The following is an 11,186-nucleotide window of genomic DNA, read 5'->3' as shown; positions in this document are numbered from 1 at the left end:
AAAAACGTGTTTCTTATTGATCACACACATCACATATTTCTTTCTCTTTGAGAAAATCATGGAAAAAAAGAATGAACACCATGACCCTTTACATGAAGATGAAGATAAAGATGATAAAATTGTGAAAATGATTTCATACACATATGATGGTGAAGATGTGTCGATGCAGATTAGTGGCCGGGTTTTAGAGATTATAATTACCTTATATATCTTATATGTTTAAACTGTTGATGATCAAGAAGAGTTATTTAAGAAGAGTTATCTGTTCATGTAAATTGGGTGCACATGAAGGAAATAAAGAAAACTATCAATGAAAATTGATATGACTTCCTATTGATGATGATGCGTAAAGCATATGCAAATGTACACTTAATGTACACACGTGAACAAAATATATTATCTAAATTATATCTCAGTTGTATTTTGGGACTATCCAATGTAATTATTCCACACAACTAAATAAAATTACCATTATCATTCTTACATACTAAAGTACTCTTATCTTGTGGACAAATGCACACAGGCCCTTATCGATCTTATGTACACATGATCTTAATGTACATATGAACTACTTTTCCCAAAAAAAATGTACACATGAACTTTTGCTCTTATCTGATGCATAAATGCACATATGAACTTAATGTACCCATGAACTTTTGCTCTTATCTTATGCACAAATGTACACATGAACTTTTGCTCTTATGCACAAATGTACACAGGAACATTTGAGTCAGTTTGTTTTAATAAAATTATTTGCAGTAATATTCTAATATTATAAAATAAAATTATAATCATAATGTATGTAGATTACATCAAATCCTACTAATCTAGAAACAAATTTATTCGTAAACGGTTAATCCCGTATTTTACGTGATTTCAAAATGGAAGACAGTTAATGCTTTGATCAAATTACTAGAACACCCTTATAGTGATTTTATTTAATTATGATATGCACAATATTTACCAATATGCCATTGATATCAACAACCGTCGATCAAACTCATCTAATGGTTAAGATTGTTTCTTAAAGTTCTTGACTTTTTGTTGGTTCTCAAATGAACCTAACCCTATATATATATATATATATATATATATATATATATATATATATATATATATATATATATATATATACACACACACACAAAATTTAAAAGAAAAAAATACTTTCCACTTCCCTTCTAAAATTATATTTCTCTATTAAAACAATATATATATATATATATATATATATATATATATATATATATATATATATATATATATATATATATATATACTAAGTTTTAGAATCCGTGTGTTGCACGGGTCTGTAAAAAGTCGTGGAAAATCATACCAGATTATATCATTCAAGTAAGTAAATAGCGAAAGTCAATAAAACGTTAGAGTTCGTGCGTTGCAAGGGTGGGTAAAATAATCGTGCAAAATTAATTAATTTTTTCAAACAATTATTCTTTTGAATTCAAGAACCCGTGGTGTTGAGAACATTTTAAAAGTTCTTTTGATTTCAAGAGCCCGTGGTGTTTCCAAATTTTAAAAGTGATTTTGGGTGCTGTTATTGATTTAAAGTCGACAATGTTTTTTATTGCTCATCATTAATATATTTTTAATATCCTTTTAATTATATATAAATTATATACTACGTACACAATAATGTGAGTCCATTGAAAATTTGTCATGGAACGTATCACATGAACACACGTTAGTAAGGTCTAAGTTATATTTGTTCTATATTATCATTATATAATAACTCTTGTATAAAACATATATATGTCACATGTCATTATATTAAATGTTGATTGTTTTATTGAACGAATAAAAATCTCGCACACGTATCTCGGACATTTGTTCTAATAGGTTTTAGAGTCCGTGAGTTGCACGAGTGGATAAAATAATAGTGCAAAGTTACTTGAGTTTATCAAATAATTATTATTTTGAGTTATAGACAAAATAGTCACAATAAAATTTGGTATATTAGGTTTATGTTACAAATACAAATGTGAGCATTTAGTTATTTTTCCATAAACAAACAGTCAAGTTGTAGTATGCAACAAACAACAAATCATTATACACCTGCTGAGTTGATCCACAACTTGTGTTCTGAAATCCATTGACAATCCAATAAGTAGTAGTCTCACAGTTTTGTTCTTCATTGCCTCGTTATTTCCATTTAAGTGTAATCTCAAATTATTCTAGTATCATTTATTAATTGTTCTTCCTAGTTTTAAATATCCAATTAGCAATAAACATTTTTGTTCGTTTGTCAATGTCATATGTGACTTGCAATAAGCCAATAATAAAACTAATTAAATGTATTACAAATATATATTTTTAATTAGGAATAGGAGTTTTAATTTGAAATGCAATAATATCGAGTTAGTGGCAAAGTTTCCTGGCTACTGGCTACCGGCTAGGTGGGCCTACCCATCCCAACAAGGGGTATGTTGGGTTCGCGAAGAGCAGCACATTATGAATAACAATTATAATTTTTCAATGTCAAATGGCCTGAATCAATTATATATATATATATATATATATATATATATGATCATGCATATTTTAACCGAGGGGTTTTAACATGCTTGCTCAACGTAAAGGAGGGGTTTAAGGATCTTAGAACGTGGCTCTCCGGTCCAGCTACCGTGAATAACCCTGGCCGACATGTTGATGTCGGCGGGGTGGCCAAGTGATTAAGTCCACCTTCGATGACGTCCGTCGATCAGAAGGCCCCGAGCAAGGTTGTAGGTACCAGTTAATAAAGAACTAACCTGTTAACCTTTAGAAGATGATAGAGGATGTAAGTTACGTAACGTGGTATGTTGCTAACGACGATTAGGGTTTGTATTTATAGGCAAACCCTAATTCTAGAACCGTCATAGGATAGTGATAATCGTTTCCATAACCAACTCCCCCGAATCACAGATATAATTATGGAAAAGATATTTGCTTGTTAGCTAAGCAACCGCCGTAAAGGGACCAGATACGGATCCGCATGCCGCATGACGCATGAGAGCACCCCGCATACGCACCATAGCGCATGCCCGTGTGTATGTTACATGCGCATGCGGGCTGCGGTATCATTAAGTCCCCCCAGTTTGATGTTATATGACGCAAGTCATATGATATCAAACTATTAAGCGAAAAAGAGAAAACAAAAGGACGGCGAGCATTTAATGTCCTCGCGTGCGCCTCGATGCCATTAAATGCCTGTCACAATCGCAGAAGCCCATTCGGCTGACAAGACATAAAATAACAGTGCTGCAGGCGCGTGCGAACCACGCGCGTGTTCGTAATCATTCTTAACTGACACCACGCGTGATCAGCAAATGCTACCCGTCGATTGCATTACACGTGTATGGCCACGATCACACCATTCCAACCCACGCTCCCCCAATCTTGCCTATAAATAGCCCCAAATCACACACATTTTCACTTTTCCAGTGTCAAGCTTCCCAAATACGCTCTCGCCTCCAAATCCTATCAATTCCGATCAACTCCGTCATATTCCGATCGTCATTTAAAGGTCAGTCGTTCTCCATTCATCTAAAAATGACCAAAGCTAATGAAACTTTCGTAGAGAATGTAGAGTCCAACATAGGCCAGAAAAACATCGACCACTTAGTTAAGCAATACCCCCCTCTAGCGGGTTACAATCCGGTACCACCACTGCCTAGCCAGCGAGCCCATCAGCCACCAGATAATAAGGTGGCGATCTACGAACATGCTTTAAACATGGTAATTTTAGGGTTCCACCCTCCGACTTCTTTTTAGGCGTACTAGATCATTTCAAAGTAGGGCTAGGGCAATTGCACCCGTATGCTATAGGCAAAATCGTTCTATTCGAGATGTGGTGTGTTGCACTCAACACAGTACCATTGGTGAAGGTTTTTTGCCACCTATTCCGCTTAGCCAACCACCATAAATCTTGGTTCACCTTCTTCGCACGCCAAAATTTCACAAAAACCCCGAAATCGAATGCGGGAAGTTGGAAAGAAACTTTTTTCTTCGTCGACCAGACCGTAGTAGTCACTGGCTTTCCGCAGACGCTCATTTGGTGCGAGAAGGTAGAAAAAGATGTGAACAAGATGCCAGCGTTGGATGACGAGGAGAAAAAGTTGTTGAAGCAGTGCGTCAACGCACAACTGGTGCACCGTTCGTATGGTAATGTTATGCTGCGGTTGGGGAAGATCTCCGCGTATTGGCCTTGGGAGGATGTGCGGCCGGCCATAGTTGGCCCCGATGGAAAGGGTAGGAATAGCATAAACGCGTACTTACATAAATTTTTGTATATTTTCTAACGAAGGCGTTTATTGTTTGCAGAGATGAGGATGAAGAAGGTGCTTACCGCGGAGGAGATTGCTGGGATCTCTTTCCGCAAGCAGGATGTGGACAAACAGCTAGAGCAGGCAGCTGCTAGCGAACATGTGGAGGAAACGCCGGCGGAGTCAGGCAATAAACGCAAGGCGGCTGGGACGTCCGAGGCTCAGAAGAAGAAGAAGATGACTCCTAAGCAGCTGGAGGACATGCGCAACGACAATTTTGTTGCCATCGAGCCGCGGTCCGCAGACCTACCTCCCCCCATTAATGGTGAGCGTTTATTTTTGCGCATGTATACCGCGTAGAAAAATCTGCGTACTAATCTGAGTATTTTGCAGAGCATGTGGAGGAGACGCAGCCAACAACACCGCGGGTCAACCCCGAGCTGGAGGCCACTGCCACATCCAAAGACAAGACGATACCCGTCGAGTCTAACTCTACATTACCTCCTCCGCAAGGCAGCTTCCGTGTTGCCAACCTCCGCCAACTTTGCCAGTCCTCCGCAGAAAATGTTGCGGAGCAATCTGCATTCTTGCAGCAAATCTTCCCAGCAGAGTTCCGCGAGCAACTGGCCGCGCTGCCGTTCAACCAGGCGCTCAACGCCTTTGTCCAGAACGGGCTGGTATTCTTTGGGATGTTTGCGGATCAAGCCCGTCGATCCTCCAGCCTATACGATGTTGCACTGCGCAAAGAGGTGGAGTTGGGTTTGCTGCAGGCGGGTGTAGATCAGGTCAAGAAGGACAGGGACGCTGCTGAGGAGGCCCGCAAAGCTGTTGAATTGACTGCGGCTGAAACCAAGATCCTCTTGATTCAAGAAAGAAAAAAGAATCAAGAGCTTGTGGGTGCGGTTGATCAGGCAAAGGGGGAAGCTGAGCGAGTGAGGCTGGAGTTGGAAAAGGTGACGAGGGAGAGGGACGATGCGGTTACCAACCGCGAGCTGGCCGAGGCAGATATGACAAAGCTGCGCACCGCACTCCCCGCAATTGCGCAGAAAGTGATGGACTCCGAGCCCGTGTCCGACCGGTTTAATGCCTATGTCGATGCGGTCAAGGACCATGAGGTGAACAAGGCTGTGCGGGAAGTGATCCAGGCATGCGGCCTAACTCCACCGTTCCCCGACATTGTCCAAAAGAAATTAAAGGAGGGAACGGCCGCGGCGCTGCTGGAGGCGGAAGAGGCAATCAAGTCCATCCCTATCCCTTTGATCGATGCGTTTGCGGCTGACCCGACGATGCCGCTTGATGGGTTTTTGAAGGAGGATTACTAGGGTAGTTTGTGCCGTAAGCCCTAATCTTAGGCAGGTAATTGTAAATGTATTTTGGAGCCCTAAGTCCCATGTTGGGCAGGCATGTGAAACAATTACTTATGTAATAATTTATTTGGATGTGTATATATGTTTGTCTGTTATGCATGCGTGATGTCCTTGTTTATATATCGCGAATCAAAACAAATTATGAACCGCATGCGCATGCGCATAGTTAACCACAACTTATGCGTATGCGGATGGTACTGCGTAAAATAAACCAATATTTTAACTTACCTTTAATAATTTAGACTCAAAAGCTACTGCGCTATTGCTTTGTCATGTACTAGAGGTGCACTATTAGTTGTATGGTAAGCAAACGCAACTAAAAACAAACCAATGTTTTTATGCTTAGGAGTTCCTCAAGCAAACCAATGCGAGAGCGATCACGCACAAGCAAACCAATGCTTGTATTTTTTTTTTAAGTCGACTTTGCAGCCATCTGTAGTGACCCAAACTTTTCCATGTTTATATATATTAATTGAGATTGATATTTACATGATTAAATGTTTCCAACATGTTAAGCAATCAAACTTGTTAAGACTTGATTAATTGAAATAGGTTTCATATAGACAATTGACCACCCAAGTTGACCGGTGATTCACGAACGTTAAAACTTGTAAAAACTATATGATGACATATATATGGATATATATATATAGTTAACATGATACTATGATAAGTAAACATATCATTAAGTATATTAACAATGAACTACATATGTAAAAACAAGACTACTAACTTAATGATTTTTAAACGAGACATATATGTAACGATTATCGTTGTAAAGACATTTAATGTATATATATCATATTAAGAGATATTCATACATGATAATATCATGATAATATAATAATTTAAAATCTCATTTGATATTATAAACATTGGGTTAACAACATTTAACAAGATCGTTAACCTAAAAGTTTCAAAACAACACTTACATGTAACGACTAACGATGACTTAACGACTCAGTTAAAATGTATATACATGTAGTGTTTTAATATGTATTTATACACTTTTGAAAGACTTCAATACACTTATCAAAATACTTCTACTTAACAAAAATGCTTACAATTACATCCTCGTTCAGTTTCATCAACAATTCTACTCGTATGCACCCGTATTCGTACTCGTACAATACACAGCTTTTAGATGTATGTACTATTGGTATATACACTCCAATGATCAGCTCTTAGCAGCCCATGTGAGTCACCTAACACATGTGGGAACCATCATTTGGCAACTAGCATGAAATATCTCATAAAATTACAAAAATATGAGTAATCATTCATGACTTATTTACATGAAAACAAAATAACATATCCTTTATATCTAATCCATACACCAACGACCAAAAACACCTACAAACACTTTCATTCTTCAATTTTCTTCATCTAATTGAACTCTCTCAAGTTCTATCTTCAAGTTCTAAGTGTTCTTCATAAATTCCAAAAGTTCTAGTTTCATAAAATCAAGAATACTTTCAAGTTTGCTAGCTCACTTCCAATCTTGTAAGGTGATCATCCAACCTCAAGAAATCATTGTTTCTTACATTAGGTTATCATTCTAATACAAGGTAATAATCATATTCAAACTTTGGTTCAATTTCTATAACTATAACAATCTTATTTCAAGTGATGATCTTACTTGAACTTGTTTTCGTGTCATGATTCTGCTTCAAGAACTTCGAGCCATCCAAGGATCCATTGAAGCTAGATCCATTTTTCTCTTTTCCAGTAGGTTTATCCAAGGGAATTAAGGTAGTAATGATGTTCATAACATCATTCGATTCATACATATAAAGCTATCTTATTCGAAGGATTAAACTTGTAATCACTAGAACATAGTTTAGTTAATTCTAAACTTGTTCGCAAACAAAAGTTAATCCTTCTAACTTGACTTTTAAAATCAACTAAACACATGTTCTATATCTATATGATATGCTAACTTAATGATTTAAAACCTGGAAACACGAAAAATACCGTAAAACCGGATTTACGCCGTCGTAGTAACACCGCGGGCTGTTTTGGGTTAGTTAATTAAAAACTATGATAAACTTTGATTTAAAAGTTGTTATTCTGAGAAAATGATTTTTATTATGAACATGAAACTATATCCAAAAATTATGGTTAAACTCAAAGTGGAAGTATGTTTTCTAAAATGGTCATCTAGACGTCGTTCTTTCGACTGAAATGACTACCTTTACAAAAACGACTTGTAACTTATTTTTCTGACTATAAACCTATACTTTTTCTGTTTAGATTCATAAAATAGAGTTCAATATGAAATCATAGCAATTTGATTCACTCAAAACGGATTTAAAATGAAGAAGTTATGGGTAAAACAAGATTGGATAATTTTTCTCATTTTAGCTACGTGAAAATTGGTAACAAATCTATTCCAACCATAACTTAATCAACTTGTATTGTATATTATGTAATCTTGAGATACCATAGACACGTATACAATGTTTCGACCTATCATGTCGACACATCTATATATATTTCGGAACAACCATAGACACTCTATATGTGAATGTTGGAGTTAGCTATACAGGGTTGAGGTTGATTCCAAAATATATATAGTTTGAGTTGTGATCAATACTGAGATACGTATACACTGGGTCGTGGATTGATTCAAGATAATATTTATCGATTTATTTCTGTACATCTAACTGTGGACAACTAGTTATAGGTTACTAACAAGGACAGCTGACTTAATAAACTTAAAACATCAAAATATATTAAAAGTGTTGTAAATATATTTTGAACATACTTTAATATATATGTATATATTGTTATAGGTTCGTGAATCAACAGTGGCCAAGTCTTACTTCCCGACGAAGTAAAAATCTGTGAAAGTGAGTTATAGTCCCACTTTTAAAATCTAATATTTTTGGGATGAGAATACATGCAGGTTTTATAAATGATTTACAAAATAGACACAAGTACGTGAAACTACATTCTATGGTTGAATTATCGAAATCGAATATGCCCCTTTTTATTAAGTCTGGTAATCTAAGAATTAGGGAACAGACACCCTAATTGACGCGAATCCTAAAGATAGATCTATTGGGCCTAACAAACCCCATCCAAAGTACCGGATGCTTTAGTACTTCGAAATTTATATCATATCCGAAGGGTGTCCCGGAATGATGGGGATATTCTTATATATGCATCTTGTTAATGTCGGTTACCAGGTGTTCACCATATGAATGATTTTTATCTCTATGTATGGGATGTGTATTGAAATATGAAATCTTGTGGTCTATTATTATGATTTGATATATATATGTTAAACCTATAACTCACCAACATTTTTGTTGACGTTTTAAGCATGTTTATTCTCAGGTGATTATTAAGAGCTTCCGCTGTCGCATACTTAAATAAGGACAAGATTTGGAGTCCATGCTTGTATGATATTGTGTAAAAACTGCATTCAAGAAACTTATTTTGTTGTAACATATTTGTATTGTAAACCATTATGTAATGGTCGTGTGTAAACAGGATATTTTAGATTATCATTATTTGATAATCTACGTAAAGCTTTTTAAACCTTTATTGATGAAATAAAGGTTATGGTTTGTTTAAAAATGAATGCAGTCTTTGAAAAACGTCTCATATAGAGGTCAAAACCTCGCAACGAAATCAATTAATATGGAACGTTTTTAATCAATAAGAACGGGACATTTCAGTTGGTATCAGAGCGTTGGTCTTAGAGAACCAGAATTTTTCATTAGTGTGTCTTATCGAGTTTGTTAGGATGCATTAGTGAGTCTGGACTTCGACCGTATTTACTTGAAAAATGATTGCTTAACAAATTTTGTTGGAAACTATATATTTTTAACATGTGAATATTATGTGATATATTAATCTCTTAACGCGTTTGATATTATGTGATAGATGTCTACCTCTAGAACAAGTCCCATTGACTCACCTAATAATAATGAAGAGTCAAATGTAAATTGGAATGATTCGTGGACTGATTCACAAGTTCCCGAAGAGGAACCGGAAGAAGAGTCGGAACCGGAAGAAGAATCGGAACCGGAAGAAGAATCGGAACCGGATGAATAAATAGAACCGGTGGGGGAAATAATAAAACGGTTAAGTAAAAGAAAATCCTCAACCAACCGACCAAGGTTAATTATGGTCAATGGTGTTTCCGCCAAGGAAGCAAAATATTGGGAGGATTACCAATTCTCCGATGAATCGGATTCCGACGAGAATTCCGATGATGTTATAGAAATTACCCCAACTGAATTTAAAAAGGCTAAAGAAAATAATAAGGGAAAGGGCATAAAAATAGATAAATCTAATTCCAACCCCGATGAACTTTATATGTATCGTCAACGCCCGAAGTCCTTAAGTTGTAACAATGACCCGGGAACCTCTAAACCACCAGGTTTTTCTAAACCAATGTGGACAACGACGGCTCGTATTAGGGGAACATCATATATCACTAGAAACTTGGCAAAACGAACCAAAACCGAAGAAGAAGAAACGAGCGAGTCGGAATAAGATAGTTGTATTCGTGTGGTGTAATATATGTAATATAGTGTTCTTATGCTTTATGATATATGTAAAAATTGCTTGTATTAATAAGTATTTTTTTTATGAATCTAACTCTTGTCTATTTTACAGTTTAAAAACACAAAATGGATAGACAACCCAATATTTTAAGAGACCTACCCGGAGACATGATTGATGAAATCTTGTCTAGAGTCGGCCAGAAATCCTCGGCACAACTATTTAAGGCGAGATCAGTTTGTAAGACATTCGAAGAACGTTCCAAGAATGTCTTGGTTTATAAGAGACTTTCGTTTGAAAGATGGGGGATATCACATTGGGAAACCCATAAGTTACGATGTGTTTACTTTGACGCATATATTGCGGGGAACCCAAATGCTATTTTACGCAACGGGTTAAGAAATTATTTTGACTCAATATATCCGAATATTGGACTTCGTGATTTAGAAAAAGCGGCTAACATGCAACATAAAGAAGCATGTTATGCTTACGGATTAGTAATGTTCGCTTCTCACCAAAGTGAGAACAAGAACATCGGGCTACAACTATTAAACAAAACGTTTCCACAAGTGACGGAGTCGGTAATTGGGGTAAGAAATGAGGTTTTTAGATTATTACGGGACTGTTGGACATTACGTAACCCTCGTCCCTTTGACGACGTTACAACACGCTGTCTTATCAACGGCCATAACGGTTATGTTGCACAAGACCAAGGATGGGAAGTAGTCCTAGTAAAACCAGAATGCATGACTTGTTTCTGGACGTATGAATTACGTGTCTTTATTGCCTTTGCTGAACGACTTGTGTACTAGCTAGAATTATCTTCACAACTATCTTGTATCAAAGTTATTGTGTGCTATATTTCATGCTTTATGTAAAATAAGCAGTATTGTAAGTTTGTAAAATATTGTATAAAAGTTTGAACGCGAAATATTATTATAATCAGTTTTTCATATAGAATTGTAGTAGTTGAATTGTATATTAGCTACTAAGTATGAACTTAACGGGTAGGTACTACCCGAATTTAAACTTATAAAAC

At 36.3% G+C, this 11,186-nt stretch overlaps 1 protein-coding gene across 1 annotated transcript; it reads left to right on the top strand.

Moving 5' to 3' along the window:
• The first annotated feature begins 4,075 nt into the window (after positions 1 to 4,075).
• LOC139854714 (uncharacterized) lies at positions 4,076 to 5,099 on the top strand. Its single transcript, XM_071844001.1, has 4 exons — positions 4,076 to 4,248; positions 4,321 to 4,587; positions 4,656 to 4,924; positions 5,043 to 5,099. The coding sequence occupies exons 1-4, from the start codon at positions 4,086 to 4,088 to the stop codon at positions 5,097 to 5,099; spliced, it is 756 nt and encodes a 251-aa protein (XP_071700102.1). The 5' UTR covers positions 4,076 to 4,085.
• Positions 5,100 to 11,186: the final 6,087 nt, after the last annotated feature.

The sequence above is a fragment of the Rutidosis leptorrhynchoides genome, chromosome 6 (assembly GCF_046630445.1).
Source record: "Rutidosis leptorrhynchoides isolate AG116_Rl617_1_P2 chromosome 6, CSIRO_AGI_Rlap_v1, whole genome shotgun sequence".
NCBI classification, from domain to species: domain Eukaryota; kingdom Viridiplantae; phylum Streptophyta; class Magnoliopsida; order Asterales; family Asteraceae; genus Rutidosis; species Rutidosis leptorrhynchoides.
This window is presented reverse-complemented; position numbering and strand designations above follow the sequence as displayed.